General features: G+C 36.4%; 2 protein-coding genes across 2 annotated transcripts; one reads left to right on the top strand and one right to left on the bottom strand.

The window, feature by feature from the left end:
• The first annotated feature begins 274 nt into the window (after positions 1–274).
• On the top strand, positions 275–4,389 carry LOC120170639 (protein STRUBBELIG-RECEPTOR FAMILY 8-like). Its single transcript, XM_039178564.1, has 16 exons — positions 275–601; positions 948–1,080; positions 1,174–1,245; positions 1,351–1,416; positions 1,505–1,576; positions 1,683–1,754; positions 1,839–1,910; positions 1,980–2,045; positions 2,124–2,189; positions 2,282–2,589; positions 2,743–2,996; positions 3,095–3,366; positions 3,451–3,586; positions 3,693–3,832; positions 3,924–4,080; positions 4,158–4,389. Exons 1-16 carry the CDS (start codon positions 481–483, stop codon positions 4,269–4,271), a joined length of 2,121 nt encoding a protein of 706 aa, XP_039034495.1. The 5' UTR covers positions 275–480; the 3' UTR covers positions 4,272–4,389.
• Positions 4,390–5,402: 1,013 nt separating this feature from the next.
• LOC120170640 (homeobox protein SBH1-like) lies at positions 5,403–22,175 on the bottom strand. The gene is made up of 5 exons (XM_039178565.1): positions 21,992–22,175; positions 6,577–6,704; positions 6,244–6,484; positions 5,754–6,002; positions 5,403–5,667 (listed from the first exon to the last, which is right to left on the bottom strand). The coding sequence occupies exons 1-5, from the start codon at positions 22,173–22,175 to the stop codon at positions 5,465–5,467; spliced, it is 1,005 nt and encodes a 334-aa protein (XP_039034496.1). The 3' UTR covers positions 5,403–5,464.
• Between the last annotated feature and the right edge of the window lie 4,100 nt (positions 22,176–26,275).

Below are 26,275 nucleotides of genomic sequence, written 5' to 3'. Positions count from 1 at the left end.
TAACAAAAGGAAAAGCATAGGATCAAAATCTAGAAAGGGGCAGTGAGTAAGAAGTGAAGTGAGATTTGAAAAAGTGTCATACCTTGCTTGCATCGCTTTCTCAATACCAATTTTTTCTATATATTTTATTAATTAGTGTGTACGTAAAATGTATATCGTATTGAATTTTCTTCCCAGATTTTACTGCAACTCTGTTTTTCTCCAATTTTCGCCGACACGGGTAGAAGACAACACTCTTCAATCAATCTCATACATAATTCAACACACTCTCTCTTCATTACTATTCTCAAGCTTCGAATCTATTCTTTCTTTCTCTTTCTTTTTCTTTAATGGCGATGCCTCCCAACGACTGCTACTTCACATTCTCCTCCTCCTCCTCCTTCACCTGTGCTTGGGCCTCCATGGTTCTCCACCCCTAAACTTTGCCAAAGATCACCTGTAAACTTACAGTACTTTCTATTATTAATCCAAAAAGGGAAAATGGGTTGCATTAACAATGGTTTATCTCTTTCTATCGCTCGTTTGTTACTTGCTGAGTTGGTCTTACTTGGGTTAATCTTTGTTTTCACTCCTGCTCAATGCAACACTGATTCTACCGATGGTATTTTTTCTCTTCTTCTTATTCTTCTTCTTCTTCTTCTTTTGTTTTTTAAATTGTGTTGGCATTGGCAAGTCTGTTTCTCTTTTCTGTGTGCTTTAGTCAAGAAATGGTCTTTTGGTTGGAAGGCTTGATCTTTTCTGCAGTGTAATGTGTTTGTTTCTCCAGAAACATGAGAAGAAAATGAGAGAAAACATAAGTTTGGTTTGATTTCTGATATTGTCGTTTTCTGGGGAAAATGATGATACTCTGTGTACACGGTAGCAAAAAATCTAGTATTTCTGGGTTTTAGTTATATGCATGGAAGGTTTAATTCAATCTTACATGTATTGGCTTTATTTTTGGACAGTTCAAGCTCTTCAGGTTCTGTATACTTCACTGAACAGTCCTGCAGTGTTAACAAATTGGGAAAGTGGTGGTGGTGATCCATGTGGAGAGTCATGGAAAGGGGTTACCTGTGAAGGCTCGGCTGTCGTTTCCGTGTAAGGCAGTAAAATCTATTCGTTTTCGGAATTTCGTATGTTGATGATGAGTTTATATTTTGATTAATTTGTTTGCTGTTCTTTGTATAACAGTGATATTTCTGGATTAGGACTATCTGGAACTATGGGATACTTACTCAATGATCTTATGTCCTTGAGAACGCTGTAAGATGGTTCCATTGCTCTAGTGTCTGCTCGAAACATCTAGATCGTATCTCTTTTATTAATCATCTAACTAGTTAATAGGTTTTCTTCTTTGCTTTATGTTAGTGATTTGAGTAACAACTACATTCATGATACAATTCCGTACCAGTTGCCACCGAATCTTAAGAGCCTGTAACGTCTCCGATTCATTTTGTTTCGTTGCTATAATGTGTTCTTTTTACTGCTAAATGTTAAAATGGTTGTTTATTATACGATACAGGAATGTTGCAGGTAATAACTTAAGTGGGAGTCTTCCTTATTCCATTGCCAATATGATTACTCTTGCTTACCTGTAAGTGGCACACCCGGATAGTATGTGTCTTTAGTTAATTGAAGCAAAGTTGAGCGGCAAATCGAACTTCCTCTCATTTCCTATTCATAAATCTTTTGTGTTATAGGAATGTAAGCCATAATTCATTGTCCCCGTCCGTTGGAGACATTTTTCCGAATCTTCCTGACCTTGATACATTGTAAGGGAGCCTGACCCTGTCGTCTGTTTCCGGTACTGAACATTTTTCTAACAACATTATGATTTGGTTACCTTGTTAACGCAGGGATATTTCTTTCAACAATTTTAGTGGGGATCTGCCAGTTTCGTTTAGCTCGTTGGGCAATCTTTCTTCTCTGTAAGTGTTGCCCCATTAAGAGATTTATGTAGCATGACCGAGTGCTGTTAATATCTGAATTTGTGGCAGGTATGTGCAGAACAATCAATTTACTGGCTCTCTTGATGTCCTCCCGGGTTTACCGTTGAAAACTCTGTAAGTTACTCTTCTCGAACCGCTGTTGGGCCTACACTTTCGGTTGTATGTTCTTATGCACTCTAGATTCTGAAACAGAAATGTTGCGAAGAACCATTTCACTGGATGGATTCCTCAAGAACTTCTTTCACTCCCAACTTTTATGTAAGGCTTGATGCATTTTTGATGCCGGTTTAACTTTTCGATATTCAGTGTATGCAAAATGTTTTGACTTTTTCTATAAAAATATGAAACAGATATGATGGCAACTCCTTTGACAATGGGCCTCATCCTTCGTCACTGTCATTTAGTCCGCCTCCACCCGGTAGATCTCATAATAGGCATAAAACTGGATCTGGAACTCGTACGGCCCCCACACCTGATGCTCAATCATCGGAGTCTGATAATGGCTCATCAGCTGGACAAATAGTAGGCATGGCTATTGGTTCTTTGTTGGTAGTTTTTCTGGCACTACTTGCTGTTGTTTTCTGCATTCGTAGAAGTAAAAGAAAGGCGAGTGGCGCAAGACCTTCTAGGGGAAGTCTTTCAGTTAGCTCGAACGACGGTAGGTTTTGTTATTCATATTTACATTATCCAAGCAGTAAATTGCCTTGAAATTTTACCTTTTGGTCACACCTTTGGATTGCTTAAAGCTTCATCGAAAAACTTTTTAGCATCCTAACAAAGCCGAACCGATATTCTGCTTCGTTTTTTGCAGGACATGCCAAGATGCAAGAGCAAAGGGTTAAAAGTGTTGCTGCTGTTATAGATTTGAAACCACCACCGGCCAAAAAAGTGACGGTTGATAGGATTTCCAAAAACGGATCAATAAACAGAATGAAGTCTCCCATAACTTCCACATCATATACCGTCGCGGCTTTGCAAACAGCAACAAATAGTTTTAGTCAAGAATACCTTATCGGTGAAGGTTCCCTAGGTCGTGTTTACAAGGCGGAGTTTCCAAACGGAAAGGTAGCTGCACCGTAATAAGTATACAATATCAAAATTTTCCGGGTAATGCATCAGTTTTCACCATGACAACTAAATTCCTTTTGTGTTGTTTGGTGTAGACAATGGCTATTAAAAAGATAGACAATGCTGCATTATCATTACAAGAGGAAGATAATTTTCTGGAAGCCGTCTCCAATATGTCACGCTTGAGACATCCCAATATTGTTACATTGGCTGGATACTGTGCCGAGCACGGACAGCATCTTCTGGTATATGAATATGTTGGGAACGGTAGTCTTCACGATATGCTGCACTTTTTTGATGAAGGAAACAAGACGTTAACCTGGAATGCCCGTGTCAGAGTGGCGCTTGGCACTGCCCGTGCTTTAGAGTATGTTTATATGTGCACTATAATTTTTCGTCTATCTCTCCCTTCGTCTGTGTATGTTTGTTTTTTATGAAGCTATTGTTTCAGGTACTTGCACGAAGTCTGCTTGCCATCAGTTGTACATAGAAATTTCAAGTCGGCAAACATCTTACTTGATGAAGAACTCAATCCTCACTTGTCCGACTGTGGTCTAGCCGCTCTTACACCGAATACAGAGCGACAGGTAAAAGTGTTCTTAGGACCGTAAGTCATTGGTGAACAAGGTTTTTCTCTGTCCACGATGGAAAGTTTTATGCAAGCTTTTTTCTGTTTGGTTCCGTATGGGGTAGGTTTCGACACAAGTGGTTGGTTCATTTGGCTATAGTGCTCCTGAGTTTGCGTTGTCCGGGATATATACCGTAAAGAGTGATGTGTACAGTTTTGGAGTGGTGATGTTGGAGCTACTGACTGGTCGGAAACCACTTGACAGGTAAAACACATTGTCTTATATAGTGATCTTTTATATATCGGCATTTGTCCAGTAAAAATTTTAGGTACAATCGGCATTGCTTAATGTTTAGTTCAAGGGTGAGATCGGAGCAATCACTTGTAAGATGGGCCACTCCGCAACTGCACGATATCGACGCCCTTGCAAAAATGGTTGATCCTACCCTCAATGGCATGTATCCTGCGAAATCACTGTCACGTTTCGCCGACATCATTGCTCTGTGTGTTCAGGTAAAAGTAACTTGCTAATGCTTGTAGACAAAAAATAAAACAATTATATGAGACTTATTTTGGTTGTTTATATGCAGCCGGAACCCGAGTTTCGGCCTCCCATGTCTGAGGTCGTGCAAGCATTAGTGAGGCTAGTGCAAAGGGCGAGCGTTGTCAAGAGGCGACCAAGCGAGGAACAGGGATTTGTGTAGAAGACACCCGATCATGAAACAGGGGGGACCTGTCATTTTAAGGTCTAGTTGGGACTCCGAGCTAGAAATTGATGCCTTGCGGTCATGTATATCTCACATTTTCTCTCGAGTTTAAAAAATTTAGAGTGCAAATATATAGGTGTTGGACAATGTACTGTTTTGCATCTTAATAAAGATAATAATCTTCTCCAATTCAAGAAACGTACAGTTACCGTCTTTGGCATCCAGCAATCAGACATACCACAGTGGGGGAGGCCACATATGACACCAATCATCTTCTTGAAGATCAATACGATAGCTTGTAAAGTGCATGCGACTTACAGACCGACATCCAGCGGTGCCAGATCCCTAAACCGACATTCGTTGTAAGAAGATGCAAAAACTGATAATAATCTCCATATAAAACTGCAGACCTGCTGCATATGATAACATGATACAAATAGATTTCTCCAATCACATTAGTTAGGATAGTTTGCATTTATAATGTTGACGCCGGACAGAATAATGATTATCCTGCAGACGCTCCAACAAATGATTCACAAGAGAAAATTCGTCCAAAAAAACCAGAGAAAAAAAAGTATATAGGGTTTAATAAAAATATTATAAAATCAAAACAAATCCCGAAATCAGTTCACAAGCCGGACTGTTATAGTCAAAAATCGTCTTTATTCGAATTTTGCCAAAAATAACAAAATTCTGAAAATCACTCTAAATTGAAATTCGAAATAAAATAAGCAATCTCCAAAAAATCCGGCTTAAATCGGATTTAATTGACTTCCTAATTGACAATCGAAATATTACCATAAATAGTAAATATCTAAATCTAGTGATTCGGAGGGGAAAACGGTAGAATTTGATGTTGAAAAAAAGGCCACATGGAGCGTAGTTCGATGTAGAGAGCGTGCGCGTCGAAAAGAGCTTTTTGGATTGGGGTCTTATGCGCGATTCTGACACTTGTAGCCAAAGTTATGACCAAAAGACTCAAACATACTTAAAACGACTCCAATGAAGAACATGTCACAATCAATTCTCGCATTTTCGCTGATATGACAATTTATGGTATCTCAGCGCCATCAAGATATAATCTGACAGCTCAGCATCATCTGTCTCGGATCCTCTGTATCAAATATGCAATCTTGCCTTCAAATTTCATTGCAGCTTAGCAGAAATGATATCCCATTTTCATCAATTCTTCAGAGAAATGCAGATGAAAGATCCATGGGGAAAGGAATTCCCAAAACATTGTCCATGAAATAGTGCGGATGGGTACCGTCCATTACCACAAACTGCATATCTTCGGACGGCTTCCAGTGCCGTTTCCTTTGATTAATGAACCAGTTGTTGATTTGCTTCTGATCCAGACCGTTCGACTCGGCGTGGGCAAGCTTTTGATACTCTTGTTTCCGCCGGCACGACACACGGAAATGATTAAACAGATGCTTCAAAGATTTACGATAAAGAAATATGTTGTGCAATGTGTACGTACCGAAGGGTAAGACCATTTGTAATGTCTACTCCGCCAGTCCAGTAGCTGTTGCCTGGATTCCTTAGGCAGCTTCCCTTTCTTCTTCTTCTTCATAAATTCCTGCTTCAGGCTGCCTAAATATCCACTATACTTCCGCAAAAGCTGGCCTTTAAGTTCTCCATCTTCCGCAAGGGGATCGATGAAATCATTGTTCGCATCGACATCATCCTCCGATGATCCGTGCTTGTCAAAAGCTTCACCACAAGCTGAATACATGAGAAATTAGTAAGCAACTCAAATGAATGTCTCCGAATGACATGTTAGTTAATCAAGACAAGCATCTATAACCTAGGTTTCTCGAGCTTTTTAAAGTATTCGTGCTCGACACTCGTATTTGGTTCATAAACATGGGAATATAACTTCCAAATACACCACAAAAAGGTGATCAAACCCTTATGAATGCTAACTTTTCACTCTATAGACCCTAAGCAGGAGAATATCATTTACCAGAACTGGAAGAGGAAACCTTGAGGGCTTTGAATCGACACTCAACCCTTTGTAGGAAAAGCATGGTTTCCTTGAAATGTTTCGAGAGCTCTTGCTCGTATTTAGTCAACACCTCACAATAAGCCTCCATGAACTGGTCAAGAGCTGGGTCTTCACCTATGTTGCCGCTTCTGGTAGCACCGACGGTAGCCGCCGCGGATGCTTCTTCCAATCTCGCCACCACTTCCGGCGGCGCTCCTACCTGCTCAAGTTTTAAACACCAGCACCACCACAACGTCGTGATAAACTAGGCATTTATGAGTAAAACCCGCATGGTTTTGTTTGTTTTTTTACCTTCTGACAGTTGACATAGGCGGCCAGGAGACGTTGATAGTGAGGGTGAGCCATGATCTTGGACTTGATAGATCCGCCATCGTTGCTCGACTCCATGAAACAACACGTTGTGTTGTTGCTCTTGTCGTAACCGGTTTTCGTCCGGGCACGAAATATTAAATTTGGCGGAGAAATTGATGTGAATAAATAATTTTGAAAATAATTTGTGAGTCGCCATCGACCTTTTGGATCAGGTAGGTCGAATACCTAAAAATTTTTCTTTTAAAAGAGTTTTTAAAAAAACATCAATTAAAAAAAATGAACTGATCTGCGTTTTATAACCAAAAATTCGTTCTTAATAATAAAAAGGGATTCGTGGTCGGTTACGTTTAGGGAAGGATTAGCACCCCTACAACGCCCAAAATTGGTACTTTTTAATTATAAATTGTCTCTATTATTAAAATTATAAAAATTCAAAAATATATTTAATTTATAATCCTATTATTTCAAAATTATATATAAAAAAATATTTATTTATTTAAAATATCAGAAAAGAACTTCTAGGTGCCTTAAGACATCTCTTTTCTTTGATATTGATAAATATTAATTTAAATAATATTGTTAAAAAAATATCAGAATAGGACATCCAGTTGTATTAAGACTGTCCTTTTCTTCGATATTAAAAATAAACATTAAAGAATTTATTCCAGATTTATTATATATATATTTATGAATACATAAAAATATTTAAAAATATAAACAAATAAAATTAAAACAATAAAAATACCACTAAAACAATATATTTTAAAAGCAATAAAATAAATGAAAACTTATAAATTAAATGACTAAATTATAGTAAAATTAAAAACTAAAAATCTAATTCATAATTAATAGAAATATTAGGGATTAAAACATGTTATTTCTTTATTTTATTTATTTAATGACTAAAATAAAATTATCTAAAATGAGGATATTATAATAAGATAAATTAAAAATATAAACTAGGGATTAAAATATTATTTATTAAAATTAAGGGATTAAATCTGTTATTTACCCTATATACTATTTTAATATAAAGGACTAAAATAAATAAAATTGAAATTCGAAGACTGAATTACAACATTCAGAAGTTAGTTTCAGTGACTAAAATGAATAATTACAAAACTCGGATGGCTGCGGAAAGGGTTTGACCTTAATGGAAATTACACAAGTACCCCTCCCCCTAAACGGCGTCGTATGGTGGGGTATATAAAAAACCAAATGGCTGGCCCGTAGGGCCAGCATCTTCATTTGCTTCTTTCCCTCTGTCTCTCTAAAAAACGAGAGAAGCGTTTCTCTCTCGCTTCTCTCTTCACCAGATGAATTCCGGTTTCCTGTCGACAGCCGTGTTCCGGCCGATTGCCGCCGCCGGCCACCGTGAACGGTGGCCGGAAATTACAAAATCTATCCCAAATCGAAGCCCGATTTTCCCTTATCCTAGATTCAAACCTCGTTTCTCATAATAACCTTCTGATAACCCTAGATCTAAAATAAATCGAGGGATTTTTACCTTTGATTAAACGGCAGTTTGACGACGTTTGGTTTCTGACGCCGCTTTGGTAAGTCTTTTCACTCTTCTCTTGGTTATTTTTCTTCTTAAAATGGCTGTTTGTTGGTGTCGTTTGGCTTGCTGTCTTCTCTTTGTTCTGTTTGCTGTCGATGGTTTTCTTTGCAGATGTTTGATGGCTTTTATAGTCATCGTCGATGTCCTCTTCGGACCGGTCTCAAATGGTGACCCTAGGTGAGTCACCGGACTATGGTGGTGACTCACCATAGGGTTTCAACGTGGGGCGGAAACGAGGTGCTTCTGGAGGCTTCAGTTGAAGGTGGCTTCATGGAGGCGTGGCAGCTGACTGAGACGCCGACGTGGGGCGGCTGGAGGCAGAGGCGGCGCCGCGTGGTCCCTAGGGTATCATAACCCTAGGGTTTTTTTGCTGGACTGCATCAGGGCCGTTGGATCATATTAGATCCAACGGCTGAGGATCTGCGGCGGCTGGGACTTAGATACAAACCCTAAATGGGTTTAGGGTTACATATTTGGGCCACTGGGTTGGGCCAGATTTGGCCCGTTTGTAATAATAATTAATAATAATATTAGTAATAAATAATAATATTAATAATTATAATTATAATAATAATTATTATAATAATAATTATAATAATATTTAAATGAAAAAATGAGTATCTTCAGCTGCCCCTCTTGGCTTTTTTCTTGTGTTAACAAGAATAGAGCAAAGACGAAAAGATAATAAGTTTTTCATTTGACTTCACTTGGTTAATATGGAAATGTTGAATAAGTTCTTCTCTTTCTTCAGATGAGTTCTTCTCATTATGAACTTTCCGCTGGGGATGATGATCCATCAAATGATGAATTCAAGCAAAAGATTGAACAAGTTCTTCTCATTATGGACTTCTTCTTCCTTCTTCAGATGACGAGTTCTTCTCATTATGAACTCTTCCTGGCAATGTTGATCCATCAAATGATGAATTTAAACAAAAGGTTGAACAAATTCTTCTCATTATGAACTTCTTCTTCCTTCTTCAGATGACGAGTTCTTCTCATTATGAACTCTTCCTGGCAATGTTGATCCATCAAATGATGAATTTAAACAAAAGGTTGAACAAATTCTTCTCATTATGAACTTCTTCTTCCTTCTTCAAATGACGAGTTCTTCTCATTATGAACTCTTCCTGGCAATGTTGATCCATCAAATGATGAATTTAAACAAAAGGTTGAACAAATTCTTCTCATTATGAACTTCTTCTTCCTTCTTCAGATGACGAGTTCTTCTCATTATGAACTCTTCCTGGCAAAGCTGATCCATCAAGAGATGGATTTGAGCAAAAGGTTGAACAAATTCTTCTCATTATGAATTTCTTCTTCCTTCTTCAGATGAGTTCTTCTCATTATGAACTCGAACTGGTATTGTTGATCCATTGAATGATGGATTTAAATCTTTGCTAAAATCTTTGAAATTCCTGTCAAAATTCAACCTGGATAAAATGAATGAAAATGCACATATTTTTGCAAATGCCTAAATATGATGCATGAATGTTGATACAATCTTCATTTGACTTCAAAATGGTGAACTTGGTTTTCCTCCACTTCATCATTTATTGTCAGGGTCACCTTTGGATATCATTGTAGCAATTTATGCTATCAAGCTTGCATTTCTGAAGAACCATCTGATCAACTTGTATCTTTATGTCTTCTTTGCTTCATGAAAGTCTCAGAAGAATAGTTTTATTTGTGGAACTCTTGTCGTAGTCAGAATTATGACCTTAATGCCCCATTTTGTCTTGGATAAAACCAACTTTATTTGTTTGGACTTGTGTAGAAATCCCATAAAGTTTTCATCTTTGAAAATAGAATCTGTCATCTTTAAAAAGAGAATCTATCATCTTTGAAGAGTGTAGATGTAGATATGCATGACTCAGCAGGGATTAATTAAGAGAGTAGAGTCTGTTCTGATTTGACTCTTGAAACATATCACAAGGAGGATTTATTCCAATTCCTTTCATGTCTCCACATCTAATTGGATCTCGAACAAAGCAACTCAAACCATATCATGTAAAGATGTTTAACAACAACCTATTGTTTGATCTTAGTTGGCTCCAATAGTTTCATGTTGTTAAAATTTCAGCTATACTTCTGTGGAAAGAAATCTTCATCATATCTCAACTTCTAATCTTGGGGTTGAAGAAAACAGACTTCATCTTGGATCAAAAATGGAAACCATATGATCACAACATTGGTTCAGCACCATAATCACTGGTTCATAAAACATTTGACAATACATTCATCTTTTCCTGTGGTTTCTGTCGAGATGTAAAACATTTGACAACACATTCATCCTTTTCTGTGGCTTCTGCTCAGATGTTTGTAAAACATTTGACAACACATTCATCCTTTCTTGTGGTTTTTGCTCAGACGTTCATAAAGCGTTTGACAACACATTCATCATTTTCTGTGGCTTCTGCCAAGATTTCTTAATCATTGAAGCTCTTTGCCTAGTGTTCAAAGCTTTTGAATGATGTCATAAGACCATTTGAGAGCAAAACTCAGTGGAGATTCAAGTGTGATATTAGTATGACCAAAAAGTTGGGCAAATTCACAAAATGTACTAGTGTCGAATTGAATAGGAGATACCAATTGATCACGTTTTCATATCGGGCAAAGGCAAATATAATACTGATCACGTTTTCTTCTGTAATGAGCGTTGTAAGAATTAGAAACATATCAGCTATAGGGGCCATGTACAGGAAGAGGTTCATGGAATTCTTGCCGCTGGGGATGAAACACCCATGATAAAACCAAAATAGATGAAAACTCAGTTCACCCTGGCTAGTAATGATGATCCCAATAACAACGGGAATAACAGTAATATAAGGGAGAGTCGAGTCTCTCTTTTCAATGTCATCAAGTAAACAAAAAACTGATGTGAAAAACAGCTTCATAATCTCAACATTATGGTTGAAACTAACTGCTAGGAATCTCAAAGAAATATTTTCAATCATCACCGACACACAAAAGGCCAAATTCAGCTGAGATCCTTGAGGAACTGAACCTTGGAACGAGTAGTCTACCTGGGGACCATATTTATTCATGCAACCGTAATATAGCTTAACAAAGAACATACTATCATGTGACATACGGTTAAGAAGATTAGGTATTTGAAAACATACTTGCTGAGTAAACATTTGTTCAACAACATGATCATAATGTAACTGCCTGATGAACGAAGCAATTATGTATAGTCAGCTTCATTGTCATTGTTTCACCATTTTCATTCTTCATACCTTTCTGTCTCATTGGAAATATCTGTTCAAGTCAATGATCTTGACAGATGATGATGTGGGCCTTCAGCATGCCCCAACAATTGCTGATACGATCGTTCAAAAATGCATCAACAGTCCTAATTCTGATTGAAATGGGCTTTCAACATGCCCCGATATTTACTTCTTGTTAATCTGAGCCTTCAAAATGCCCACATGGATCTGTCTGAAGGAACCTTTAAAATGCCCTAACATTTGCTGATACAGATGTTAAAAGTGTGCTCAACATTACTTCTTGTTGAGATGAGCCTCCAAAAATGCCCAAATATTCATATTGCTGTGAGCCTTCAAAATGCCCCAATATTCTATTTCTGGTAGAAATTGGCCTTCAATATGTCCCTCTAGATCTGTCTAAATTGGGCTTTCTAGATGCCTCAATTTTCAATTTCTGGTTTACTCTCGACGTCTGTTTGACTTGAATATCATGATCCCTACAAGGTTCAATTTTGACAATACACTGTGGTGGATACTTGTGGCTTTATTCGTGCTCCAAATATGTTTATCCTGAATACTCTCATTCTGGTGTCACTAAACAATAATATTGTCAAGTAACTGGAGAAATTTTCTTGATATTGTCACAAACTTAAGAAGTACTCAATCATTATGACAGAAACGTCTGAGATATGTGTCTTCTGAATGAGGTGACCATTTTCTGTATCTGGAGGGATTTAGTCGGACAGAGTAGTAAAAATAGCTTGGTAATCCGTTCCAGGCTGACACAGTGGCTTATCATCTTTCAGTGAAGGCCATCTCTGAAATATACTTTTCTGTGGGAGAGAAACCAATTTATGCAAACAGTAATCTGATGCAATGGCAAGACTACATATACAATGGTACAAGCTCATCAAAAATCCGCACCCATGCAACATGTTGATCCTAATAACAACTCATCTGATTATGAAGCGATCTTTCAGGATGATTTCACAGATATTGATAGTTCTTCTGATATCTAGGAAATCATGAATTCTGATTCTGATGAGGAGAGTAAACTGTTATACTTGACAAAAATGGGATTCTCAGAGGTTGAGGCTTCAATAACCATGGAGAGATGTGGTTCAGATTCATCAATTGCAGAATTGACAGATTTTATATGTGCTGATCAAATGGCTAAGGTTACTGATGCACTTCTTATGGTAGAAGATAGGAAGCCATTATGCAATGATCCCAATTACAAGCAAAGGCGGAACTTGGGCTATGATTTGTGGAAAAGGAAGAAGCAGAGGAAGTTTGAAAAGAAGCTTCTTAATGAAGATGATCATGCAGTTCATCTTTCAATTCCAATGATCGGTTCTGGGGTTCCTACCGAATCAGATCAGATAACTCAAAGAACACTTCCAGAAGATGCTATTGGGTCTCCTTATTTCTACTATGAGCAAATTCATTTTTTAAATCCAATGATTGGTTTTGGGGTTCATACCAAACCAGATCAGATAACTCAAAGCACACTTCCAGAAGATGCTATTGAGTCTTCTTATTTCTACTATGAGCAAATTCATCTTTAAAATCCAATGATTGGTTTTTGGGGTTCATACCAAACCAGATCAGATAACTCAAAGAACACTTCTAGAAGATGCTATTGAGTCTTCTTATTTCTACTATGAGCACGTGGCACTTGCTCCAGTTAATGTTTGGACTGGAATATCACATTACTTATTCGATGTATAGCCAGAATTTGTAGATTCGAAGCATTTTCATGCTGTTACACTGAAAAGGGCTATATTCATAATTCTGCCAATTGAGAACAGATTTTCTCTTATTCTGCTTCCTCCATGTGCTGATGTTTTTCCATTGACAAAGAAATGATGGCCTTTCTGGGATCCAAGAACAAAGTTGAACTGTTTATAAACATGTACAGGAAGTGCCAAATTGACAGAAATGATCTGTAAGGCTCTTAAAGATTATGAACATAATCTTCTGTACGGCATACAAATGTAGAATTTGTTCCAACGTCTTATTCTGTGCCATAAGTCCTTAAATTCAAATTCAGCAATCTTCTGAAGGACATAATGAATATCATCTTGACAAAGAAAGTGATCGGCATAGAAGAAGCAACAATGATGTATCAAGACTTGAGCTAACACCAGAGTGCAGGTAGTAACTTGTTCATGGCTCTATGATGTAATCTTCTAGAGAACATGAATTGATGGTTGGGGAAAATAATCTTTCTGGTGATTCTTATCGCCCTCAGCATGAGATAAACGATAATGTTTTTTTGATGAACTACTAATAATGTCTTAGGAGAGTATCACAAGTTCAATTCTCCAGACTTTCTGGCTTCTTGGACCACTTGCCTTAAAAAATATGAAGCGCTTCATTCTTCTGGCTTCGTTCATTCTTTTTCTACAACAGAGGTAGAATAAGCAACAATTGCTTTAAGGACCTTTCTCATTTGAGACTGTACTGTTTGAAAATGTTTTTTCTCCTTTCTTTATTGAAGAATGAAAGAATTTTGCAAAGTATTACCCCTTTCAGGTTCACAATATAATCGAATCATAAACAATGAGTTTAATGAATATCAAATAAATCAACTACACTTTTAAATCATTCAAAAATCATAGTCCTATGGCAAGTGTCAAAATTATTGACTGATTTGAGGTGTAGGTTGATTTTGGTAAAGTAGGTTCTTTCAAGTTGGTTCAGTATGTCGCTTCGGGCTTCCACTAACTTGAAGAAATGGTTGTTATGCTCATCTTGTAGAGATGCTTCTCGTTTCCAGAATCTCAGGAACGTTTTTGAGATGTGTGGTGCTTCATTAAGAGCTTAAGATCGTCTCTTATGTCGTTGTTGCACCATTCAATATTCGAGCCACCTTTTCAGGTTTTCAACTCGAATCCTCCTTTGGTTTCAAGATGTTATTTAAAAATTTATATCTTGAACCCACCTTTATCATTTTTCATATCATGCATTAAAGATTTTAAAAACTAATTTTTGTAAATAAAAATCAATCTTGGAAGGCGGAATGAATTCCAAAGATATCATCTTTTACTTAGAAATCCATGTATGATTAGAATGGACTTTTCAGGTACGTAACGTAGGCCATGGCTTATGGTTACGAAAGAAAGGGATAAAAAGGCCCAAATAAGTGTTTAAGGGTCATCAAACCAAGGATCAATTCATTCTGATGCCATCAATCTTGTTTTGTTTGACTTGGATCTGCCTTGCTGGGGAATTTTCCATCAACTGGATCCCTCTAGACTGCCAAATTTTGGATTCATTTCCATTTTCTCATATCTCCAGCATTTCTTGCTCTTCTTGTTTGTATTTGATCAACCTTGTAACTTGAGGCTCAATAAATCACCCATCATGATTCAATTTTCCTTTTTTTTTGTTTTTTTTTCTTCTTTCTTTGCTGGATGAGTATAATACTTCAATTGCTTTGAACACCTCCTTTTCCTTTTGCATTTTGGAGGTTTTCCATTATTCTTGATTGGATTGATCTTCAAGCACTCTGTATTTGACATACTTTGTAGTTCAAAACTTTCATGATTTCATGGAAACTTGTCTTCGTAATAAAAATGTATTAACAATCTTTATTCTTGTGAGCAAATATCCTTCACCATGCCCCCTAATGTGGAGGGTGATCCTTGGTTAGGGTTGAATCAGAAGAAAAATCATTCAGGCTCAAGTGGGGACAACAAAGGATATATATATATATTAAAGGATAAATGAAACAATGCCGTTCGTCATCTCATACACAGAAACCTTTGTAAAAAGAGGTATCTCCAGGTGGATGAATATTCAAGATTAATTTTACTTACATGAAAAATGTAATTAATGCATGCTATATTTATTTCAATCAATCACTTTCTCCTTCTTCTTTGAGTATGCCCTAATCACTCGAAATTATCATCAATGAGTTGGTCCATGATGCCTCATCTCGTCTCTTCTTGCAGTAAAATTCACGGATAATTGAAAGTTTGGTTCTTTTGAGGTCTTTTGGTTTATGATGGTTTTGTATTTGGAAGGACAAATGTGTGACTTATAAAATCATGTATATGGTGGAAGGTAGTATCATCAATCAATCGACTCTACCCAAGAAGGTAAACATCTAGAGTTTGTGTCTCAAAAACAGGTAGAGACATTTCTTCAGATTCTCAGATAAATGTAGTGTCAGGATTTGGTTTTGGTAAAGGTCGAGTAATGGTGTTGGATGGGATATGGAAGATATAATTTTATCATTTGCCAATAGATCTATAACTCTTGCAAATTTAAAAGAATATTTAATCTACTTGATACTCAATAATCTCAAGATTAAAACTTGATTCTTTGCTCATAACCATAAAAGCAACACAATTTATTTTTTTGCACAAAAGGCAGAGAAAGAAACAACAAAAAAAAACAAGTTCAAACAAGATGCTGAAAATAGAAAGTACTACAGTGGTAGATAACACTTCCACTTGTTTATACATCATGCCTCTTCTAATGTTGGATGTATATTTGGACCAGGGTCATTATCCTTATTTGCCCCCCATTTTTTTGATCATTTCTTGTGTCAAGACTCCCTTGTCAACGAGTGTCTCTATTTCCTTTAACAGTGACCAACAATTCCCTGTTGAATGTCCAGATACTCCCAAGTGAAAATTACAGAAGCTATTTTGATCATAGCAATGGACATAAGGCTTTGGTGACACCTTCACCAATCTTGGTGTAATGTATTGACCTTTAACCAAATGAGGGTACAGGTCTGAGATAGATTCTTGAAACACCTTCAGAGTTTTTCTCGCTCGCGAGGCTATCACCTTCTTTGATCGTTCTGAACGACTGAATGCTCTCATGTTATCGAGGGGGTTCTGAATGCTCATTTCAGCTATAATTGGGGTAATATTAACCAGATTTCTTAAGTTGTCCTTTGCCTTACTGGTTTTTGGAAAATCTGATACATATATCTGAAGTGTCTTCTGGGTTATATGTGCCTCATTCTTTCTTAGACCTATAGGCCAATCTCGAATTACATCTATGGGAGCCTTTTGATTTCTTTTCCCATTTTCTTGTGCCCAATATTCTTCGTAGGATTTGGTTACATTAGTTTCTGTTGCAACAACGGTTTCTAAACATTGAACCTTAACCCCTTCTTTTATCTTGCATTTTTGAATTGCTTGCTCTAAAGGGTCTTGGAAATTTCCCTTAAGGTTACCAGGAACCTTAGCTGAACAATTTGGAATTCTAGTCTGATTTATCCAAGGAACTTCCTTATAGGTCCAATTCTTATTTGGAGGCCATTGTGATTGATCAAGTTGTGGAGTAATTGATCTGGCTGAGAGCATTTTTGGATGCAATTTTTCACTCGAACAGTGGAAGGGAGGAAATTGAAATCCCTGCACATTCTTTTTCTTCTTGATCACTCTATAAGGTTTGACACCATGTTTAACTGAATAAGACCTCATTGTATTAACCCCAGCTTCTTTCTTGACTTTAGTATTGTCAGAGCCTCTTATCTTGCCATTCTTGATAGCCATTTCGATGATTTCTCCACTTATGATGATGTCAGAGAAATTATTAGGGACAACCCCTATCATGTGATTAACATAAGGAAATTTTAATGTGCTAATGAACAAAGTAGTGAACTCTTTTTCAGTCAATGGTGGATGTACTTGAGAAGCAACGTCTTTCCATCGTTGTAAATATTGTCGAAAGCTTTCATTGCACTTTATATTCATGCTTTGCAACATTGTTCGATCAGGGGCCTTATCAGTCATGTGCTTGTATTGACCCAAAAAAGCTTGAGCTAAATCCCTCCAAGAACGTATTTGAGTACGTTTTAGCTGATTATACCATCTGGATGCAGACCCAGATAAACTATCTTGGAAACAGTGGATCAACAATTTTTCATTCTCTACATAGCCAGTCATATGATGACAATACATAGTGATATGATATGAAGGGCATGTGGTCCCATTATACTTCTCACAATCTGGAACCTTGAACTTTGGTGGAATAACCAGGCCAGGGGCCAAACTTAGTTCTTTGGCATCAAACCCATAAAATTACTCAACTGTCTCTATAGATTTTATCACCTCTTCTATATTTTCCAATAGTTGAGTGAATTTTTCCTTCTCAACTGATTTGTTTAGGTCAAGGACCTCATTACTAATACAAAATTCATCAGGCTTCAACTCAGAAGTAGTAGGACAATCAGTGGGGAACGATGCTCCAGCTTGATATGGTGAGTTCTTAACAGCGAAGTAAATCGGTGATTGAATTTCCTGGGGTATAGAGGTGAACTCAGGAATATGAACAGGTGTAACATCCAAAGAATTTCTGGGGTTTTCAACAAGACTCTTTCCAGCGGTCTAATGCTTCTCAATCATTTCTTTCATATTGTTCAGTAGATCGATATGAGAATTTGTGATATTAGCTTCAATTTGTGCCAACTTGCTCCTTAATTCCTCTTGTATTTCTTTCTGCTCTATCTCAAATTTGGCTAGCCTATCCTCATTTTCTTTAGACATTTTTCTTGTGTCGTGCTGAGCGTTCTTGATTCAAGGAAAAACCAAGATCACTTCGTTTGAAATCCTTATTTTAATGAATGAATGTTTTAATATATTATGACATAAAAAAATGCAAAGTTGCCAAATGCAAATGTAAATATGTGAATGTAATAATAAGAATACAAATTGTGCAATACAAAAGCAAACATAAAAATACAAATGCAAAGATGCCAAATGTAAATATGCAATTGTAAAAATGTAAATGTAAATTATTTAAAATACCAGAATAGGACATCCAGTTATATTAAGATTGCCCTTTTCTTTGATATTGAAAATAAATAAACATTATTATTTAATTAAATATGTTTTAATGCATGATGTAAATTTAAAAATGTAAATGTAAATACAAACGTAAAAATGTACAAATGCAAAATACAAATGCATGTATGAAAAGGTGTTACTCAAGAGTGATCATCTTAGAACAGATTTCATTGAACGTAAAAGTTTTGGTACATCAAACAAAACTTTACATATAGGGATATATTTTACTCCTAACTTTTCCAAAGCCAAATTAGTCTATCAACTTAAGGGACATATTGCTTGTCTGGACTGTAACCTCTTCCATGACATTCTCTTTCATTTTCTGTGTTACTTCTCGGAGTTGCTCATTTTCCCTTATAAGAGATCTTTTCTGTCCAAGAAGTTCTTGAACAAGATCTTCAAATATGTTGCAGCTCTTTTTCAGCTTGGTGACCCCCGTTATCCATTCTTCTGGGGTACCTCCTAGGCCAGCATTTTGAAAGGCTTGACTGATCTTATGAAAATCTTCATGCATGGTTTTCATTTCTGTGCTCAATTTCTTGTTTTGGTCGTTCAAGTCCTTCAAATAATATGCTTGAGCTTCATAAAAATCTCCACTACTCTGAATGCCCTGACTGATGCTCTTACCATAGATTGCTTTTGGTATCAATCTGGTAGGATCTTTGTTTAATACTTTTGGTATTAATATAACCGGTTCTCTATGTACATAACTTCCCTCGATCCTCGTAGTTTCTTCAGGATGTCTTTCTTTGGCCTCATCATATTTTGTTTGATCATAAAACTTTTTGTCCATTTACGATTTCTTTCCAATATGATGAACAATCTATCAAGTCAACACCTTTTGATTATGCCATGATCATGTAATGCAAACAAAAGAAATCAATATGAACAGATTAGAGCAATGTAATATGCATGAAAAAAATAAGAAAAAATAGAATAGTTAGTACCAACTATAAAAATCTATCTATCAATGTATAAATCATAACCTCATACTTTCTAGTTCCATGCTTTGTTTGGAAAATTTAACTTAACCGCACGATTTCTAGTTCGCATGCATTTATTCAGGAAAAGGAAATAAAATAAATTAAAAGCTAGAGTTTATTTCTCCTTTGTGTATACCTACTGACAAAATTTCGGCATGGTTTCAGATTGAGAGAGTTTCTAGGGTTTATTATATGCAGGTTTTCAGTTCTAGGAGTAAAGGTACTCGAACTGTCCTTGTTGATGCCCCCTTGGGCTATCAAACCCTCAATCCTAATCCATTACAGACTTAAACGGACCGAGTTCAATTCGAGGGGATACATTTCTCTATGACTAACACGGAGAATAAATTCTCACGAAGACATAGAGCATGTGAACCCCGAAAGTTACTTGCTAGGTCTGACACGGAGAATAAATTCTCACGAAGACGTCGCTTTCACTCCCACTTAAAAGGGACAAACTCAATTATAGAGCTTTATGTTATGCAATGCAAGTGTTGTGTGTGAGGAGAAATGTTCAAACCTATAACAGAACAAATAAATAATGAAATAAAATATTTGCAAATAAAATGAAATATTAATAAGAAAATATATAAATAGTATGAAAATAATAAGTATATATAAAAATTTTGAAAAGAAAGAATTAAAAATTAGATATATGAATTTTTAATTTATAATTAATAGAGACAATTTATAATTGATTTTAAAAGATTGACCGGTCCCCAGCAGAGTCGCCAAGCTGTCGTAACCGGTTTTCGTCCGGACACGAAATATTAAATTTGGCGGGGAAATTGATGTGAATAAATAATTTTGAAAATAATTTGTGAGTCGCCATCGACCTTTTGGATCAGGTAGGTCGAATACCTAAAAAATTTTCTTTTAAAAGAGTTTTTAAAAAAACATCAATTAAAAAAAATGAACTGATCTGCGTTTTATAACCAAAAATTCGTTCTTAATAATAAAAAGGGATTCGTGGTCGGTTACGTTTAGGGAAGGATTAGCACCCCTACAACGCCCAAAATTGGTACTTTTTAATTATAAATTGTCTCTATTATTAAAATTATAAAAATTCAAAAATATATTTAATTTATAATCCTATTATTTCAAAATTATATATAAAAAAATATTTATTTATTTAAAATATCAGAAAAGAACTTCTAGGTGCCTTAAGACATCTCTTTTCTTTGATATTGATAAATATTAATTTAAATAATATTGTTAAAAAAATATCAGAATAGGACATCCAGTTGTATTAAGACTGTCCTTTTCTTCGATATTAAAAATAAACATTAAAGAATTTATTCCAGATTTATTATATATATATTTATGAATACATAAAAATATTTAAAAATATAAACAAATAAAATTAAAACAATAAAAATACCACTAAAACAATATATTTTAAAAGCAATAAAATAAATGAAAACTTATAAATTAAATGACTAAATTATAGTAAAATTAAAAACTAAAAATCTAATTCATAATTAATAGAAATATTAGGGATTAAAACATGTTATTTCTTTATTTTATTTATTTAATGACTAAAATAAAATTATCTAAAATGAGGATATTATAATAAGATAAATTAAAAATATAAACTAGGGATTAAAATATTATTTATTAAAATTAAGGGATTAAATCTGTTATTTACCCTATATACTATTTTAATATAAAGGACTAAAATAAATAAAATTGAAATTCGAAGACTGAATTACAACATTCAGAAGTTAGTTTCAGTGACTAAAATGAATAATTACAAAACTCGGATGGCTGCGGAAAGGGTTTGACCTTAATGGAAATTACACAAGTACCCCTCCCCCTAAACGGCGTCGTATGGTGGGGTATATAAAAAAACCAAATGGCTGGCCCGTAGGGCCAGCATCTTCATTTGCTTCTTTCCCTCTGTCTCTCTAAAAAACGAGAGAAGCGTTTCTCTCTCGCTTCTCTCTTCACCAGATGAATTCCGGTTTCCTGTCGACAGCCGTGTTCCGGCCGATTGCCGCCGCCGGCCACCGTGAACGGTGGCCGGAAATTACAAAATCTATCCCAAATCGAAGCCCGATTTTCCCTTATCCTAGATTCAAACCTCGTTTCTCATAATAACCTTCTGATAACCCTAGATCTAAAATAAATCGAGGGATTTTTACCTTTGATTAAACGGCAGTTTGACGACGTTTGGTTTCTGACGCCGCTTTGGTAAGTCTTTTCACTCTTCTCTTGGTTATTTTTCTTCTTAAAATGGCTGTTTGTTGGTGTCGTTTGGCTTGCTGTCTTCTCTTTGTTCTGTTTGCTGTCGATGGTTTTCTTTGCAGATGTTTGATGGCTTTTATAGTCATCGTCGATGTCCTCTTCGGACCGGTCTCAAATGGTGACCCTAGGTGAGTCACCGGACTATGGTGGTGACTCACCATAGGGTTTCAACGTGGGGCGGAAACGAGGTGCTTCTGGAGGCTTCAGTTGAAGGTGGCTTCATGGAGGCGTGGCAGCTGACTGAGACGCCGACGTGGGGCGGCTGGAGGCAGAGGCGGCGCCGCGTGGTCCCTAGGGTATCATAACCCTAGGGTTTTTTTGCTGGACTGCATCAGGGCCGTTGGATCATATTAGATCCAACGGCTGAGGATCTGCGGCGGCTGGGACTTAGATACAAACCCTAAATGGGTTTAGGGTTACACATTTGGGCCACTGGATTGGGCCAGATTTGGCCCGTTTGTAATAATAATTAATAATAATATTAGTAATAAATAATTATATTAATAATTATAATTATAATAATAATAATTATAATAATAATTATAATAATATTTAAATGAAAAAATGAGTATCTTCAGCTCTGATCGTCGAGAATCACAGAGGAGCCACTGGTATTAAGAAATAAGGGGTTTGAGTCCAAATTAGAATGATGATGACGATGATAAGAAGTCATGGGAGGACACTTCGACGTTGGACATGGTCCATTACTTGTATTGCTGTGTCCAAAATCCATCATGCAAGAAGTGCTATGAGAACTACCTTCCATTAATTATCTCTCTCACTGTCTTGTCATTTCTTCTCTCTTATTTTTTCCTAGTTATTCTCCACCCCCAACACAATCTATTTGTGCCCTAAAACTCTCCCGAGATTTACGCTACAAATAAACCAGACGTTTTAGTGGAAATCCTAAGGCGGCCAACCAATTATAAACGTGGGGCTTTTCCTAGTTGTTCATTAGCAGCATGCATGAATCTTTTACACACTCTCTCAGTGAGTCGAGCTTTGCTTTTTGATCTTCTCTCTAAGAAAGAAACAAAAGAGTTTGCTGTGAAACAGTAGGTTTTGCAGATGGAAAAAGGAAGATAACACAGACAGAGAGAAGAAGGCAGTGGCAGAAATGCTATGAGCTTTTACCTTTCCGATGTGTCGCAACCGTTTTTCGGTTGGACCCCGGAATTGAGTTTCGACTTAGAAAAATAGATTGGAGTCGTCACCGATCATTTATTTAAAAATAAATGGGTTGATCGGACACCCTATTTCTTACCTGATCTGCGTCTTACCAGAAATATGTCGGGCTCGGGAGTCGGTTACGGTCAAGGAAGGATTAACACCCTTGAACCGCCCTTTCGGTACTACGTAATTTCCAGTTGTCTTAATTAAGAAAAATAACAAGTTAAATTAAAAGGTAAAGTTTCGACCCCAATTACTTACCCTTTATTGATTTGAAAATATCCTTAAAAAATCGAGAAATGTGTTAGATAAACAAGGTAAATAAAACAAATAAGGTAAAAAGGAAAAATAAAATAAATAAAATAAATAAATAAGATAAAGGAAAAAAAATAGTAAAGTAATAATTATATATAGTAATATTTGAAAAAGGAAAAAATATATATATATATATACATCAAAGTATTAAAAAATAGAAAAGTTACCCTCTCACTTCACCGAAAGTGAGGGGCTTTAGTCAGAAATAAGACAAAAAAATGGGTCCTCTAGGTTAGTAATATATAATATAATGTTTAATAATAATAATGATAAAGACACAAGATTTTTTTAAAAAATAATATAATAATAATAAATAAAAAAACGAAAATAATATATATATATATATATAAAGTTATAAGATATATTACGTAAATAAAAAAATAATCAAATAAAAATAATTAAGAATATATATATATTAATAATAGGTATATAAATCAACCATTAAAAGTATAAAAAATATATGACTAGATAAAGATAATTACAATATATATAGTAATAATAGACTTATAAGTAGAATATTAAAGAAATATATATATATATATATATATATATATATACATATAATAATAATAACATAAATAATAAAAATAAATGAATAAAATATCCATATAATAAATAAAGGGACTAATATAGATTTTTAAAAAGCTCTTCCGGTTTTTCAAAATAAGCCTCGGGGTAGATCTAGGTTCGAAACTTTGAAACCCTACCCATTTTGGTCATCGGCGCAACCCACGTTTTGGGTTATTCGAACCAAATCTCAAGAAAAATAACGTGCACATGCAAAAGAAAGAAAAAAGAAAATGCTACCTTTTATTTCCTTTTCGAATCCTTTACAATAGCTTTGCCTTTGTATCTTCCCGTGCTTTCCTCTATGTTTTGTGTGTAAATCGTGTCTTCAAATGGTGAGTTACAATGGCTATTTATAGTGCTTGTAGATCATATCTTTAGGAATTTAAATAATAGTAGAACTCTATCCTATTTTTTGAATCCTAGCAAAATTCTATCCTATCTTTAGGAGTTTGAATTCTAGTAGGACGAAAAGGTGTGTTGACAGCTGCCCCTCTTTGCCCATAGTCGTGTAACGGGGATAGGGCAAAGATTAAAAGACACACTTTTCGTTCGGTGGAGTTGAAAATTGACTCTGATGTTTCAATAACTCCCTGTCGAATTGAGTTACGGATGACTCCTCCATCGTGAAGTCGAGTTCATCTTGAAATGATATGAAATTAAAGCCGTAGTTCGGAATTTGAATCAGCACGTGGCTTCCCGTTACCCTTCGGTCTTCTTCTCGGTTTAAAGACCTTAGATCGGAATCGAACTCAGAAATCTTCATTGATAGATAGCTTTTTCTTGACTTAAGCTATGCTGTTTGAAAATGGTTGCTTGTCACTAAGGCACGGCTAACCCAGGTCCTCTTCTCGACTTGAAAACCTCGACTGCAACCGGAAAGTAGTGTGATTGATGTGTCATCGAGCTGAATGGAGTCGAACTCGACAATTTTGATGGCAGATAATCTTTCTTTGAGTTGGATATCCTTCGTCGTGAAGTTGAAATCCAAGTAAGTAGCATTGTTCCAAGTCCAATATCCTCCGTCGTGAAGTTGAAATTGGCTCTGGAACCGGGAAATTGTTTGTTGACAACCAACCGTCCCTTCGTTGTGAAGTTGAACTTGTGTTGTCTCGAGTCCAATATCCTTCGTTGTGAAGTTGAAATTGAATCTGAATGAAATTTTGTTGACAAGCAGCGGTCCCTTCGTCGTGAAGTTGAACTTGCGTTGTCTGGAGTCCAATATCTTTCGTTGTGAAGTTGAAATTGGCTCTGGGATTGGGAAGTTGTTGTTGACAAACAGCGGTCACTTCGTCGTGAAGTTGAACTTGCATTGTCTGGAGTCCAATATCCTTCGCTGTGAAGTTGAAATTGGCTCTGAATGAAATTTTGTTGACAAGCAGCGGTCCCTTCGTCGTGAAGTTGAACTTGCGTTGTCTGGAGTCCAATATCCTTCGTTGTGAAGTTGAAATTGGCTCTGAGATTGGAAAGTTGTTGTTGACAAGCAGCGGTCCCTTCGTCGTGAAGTTGAACTTGCATTGTCTGGAGTCCAATATCCTTCGCTGTGAAGTTGAAATTGGCTCTGAATGAAATTTTGTTGACAAGCAGCGGTCCCTTCGTCGTGAAGTTGAACTTGCGTTGTCTGGAGTCCAATATCCTTCGTTGTGAAGTTGAAATTGGCTCTGAGATTGGAAAGTTGTTGTTGACAAGCAGCGGTCCCTTCGTCGTGAAGTTGAACTTGCATTGTCTGGAGTCCAATATCCTTCGTTGTGAAGTTGAAATTGGCTCTGAGATTGGGAAGTCGTTGTTGACAACCAGCTGTCCCTTCGTCGTGAAGTTGAACTTGCGTTGTCTGGAGTCCAATATCCTTCGCTGTGAAGTTGAAATTGGCTCTGAAATTGGGAAAATTGTTTATTGACAACCAGCGGTCCCTTCGTCGTGAAGTTGAACTTGCGTTGTCTGGAGTCCAATATCATTCGTTGTGAAGTTGAAATTGGCTCTGAAATTGAGAAGTTGTTTGTTGACAACCAGCCGTCCCTTCGTTGTGAAGTTGAACTTGTGTTGTCTCGAGTGCCACGATATCCTCCGTCGTGGAGTTGAAATCGCAGATGGCCCCTTCGTTGTGAAGTTGAGCCTTGACTTGAATATCCTTCGTCGTGAAGTTGAAATCCAAGTATTGTATGTTGCGGGTGGACACTATTCCCTTCGCCGTGAAGTTGAAACCGTGGAGACCCCTTTATTGTGAAGTTTAGCTTCGAGCTAGATATCCTTCGTCGTGAAGTTGAAATCCACTCTCGAGCAAATTGTGTCGCTTTGAGTGCAATATCCTTCGCCGCGAAGTTGAAATTGACTCTAGCTAAAACCTGAAAAAGTTATGCATATATGTGATGCTATGGATGCAATGCTCTTAGGTGTGCCTAAAATGCATATGCAACATATGTTATCTTGGGGCTCTGGAGAGAAATCTCGATCTCCAGTTGCCTGTCTGGAATCTTGATTCTTGAATCTTCAAATTTTGATCCCTGATCTTGAATTCTTCAAATGTTCAAATCTGATGTGCACATTCTATTTTTGATTTGAGAAATGCTTCTCGACCATCTCAAGTATGTGCCTGAGCTGAGTGTAACAGTTCAGATGATGCTTCAAAAGAAGTTGTCTTGAAAGAGATAGAATTCGTTTCAAGGGAAACGATCTCAAAGATATCTGTTGTTTCAAGGGAAACGGTCTTAAGGGAGACAAAATTTTGTTTTAAGAAAAACTGTCTCAAGAGAGATAAAACTTAGTTCCAAAAGAAATTGTCTCACGGGGAGATGAAATTAGTTCCAAGGAAAACAT

The sequence above is a fragment of the Hibiscus syriacus genome, unplaced genomic scaffold (assembly GCF_006381635.1).
Source record: "Hibiscus syriacus cultivar Baekdansim isolate YM2019G1 unplaced genomic scaffold, ASM638163v2 tig00111783_pilon, whole genome shotgun sequence".
Classification (NCBI taxonomy): Eukaryota; Viridiplantae; Streptophyta; class Magnoliopsida; order Malvales; family Malvaceae; genus Hibiscus; species Hibiscus syriacus.
Note: the sequence above shows the minus strand (reverse complement) of the source record. Positions and strands in the feature narration are given on the sequence as shown.

What these genes read in the sequence shown, in the direction of transcription:
- LOC120170639 (XM_039178564.1), top strand. Translation starts at nt 481, where the DNA reads ATGGGTTGCATTAACAATGGTTTATCTCTTTCTATCGCTCGTTTGTTA. An exon ending in TTGGGCAATCTTTCTTCTCT is followed by an intron (nt 1,911 to 1,979) that starts GTAAGTGTTGCC and finishes AATTTGTGGCAG; the next exon opens with GTATGTGCAGAACAATCAAT. An exon ending in GGCACTGCCCGTGCTTTAGA is followed by an intron (nt 3,367 to 3,450) that starts GTATGTTTATAT and finishes CTATTGTTTCAG; the next exon opens with GTACTTGCACGAAGTCTGCT.
- LOC120170640 (XM_039178565.1), bottom strand. Translation starts at nt 22,175, where the DNA reads ATGGAAGGTAGTTCTCATAGCACTTCTTGCATGATGGATTTTGGACAC. An exon ending in CCTATGTCAACTGTCAGAAG is followed by an intron (nt 6,485 to 6,576) that starts GTAAAAAAACAA and finishes AAACTTGAGCAG; the next exon opens with GTAGGAGCGCCGCCGGAAGT. An exon ending in ATGGTCTTACCCTTCGGTAC is followed by an intron (nt 5,668 to 5,753) that starts GTACACATTGCA and finishes GGCGGAAACAAG; the next exon opens with AGTATCAAAAGCTTGCCCAC.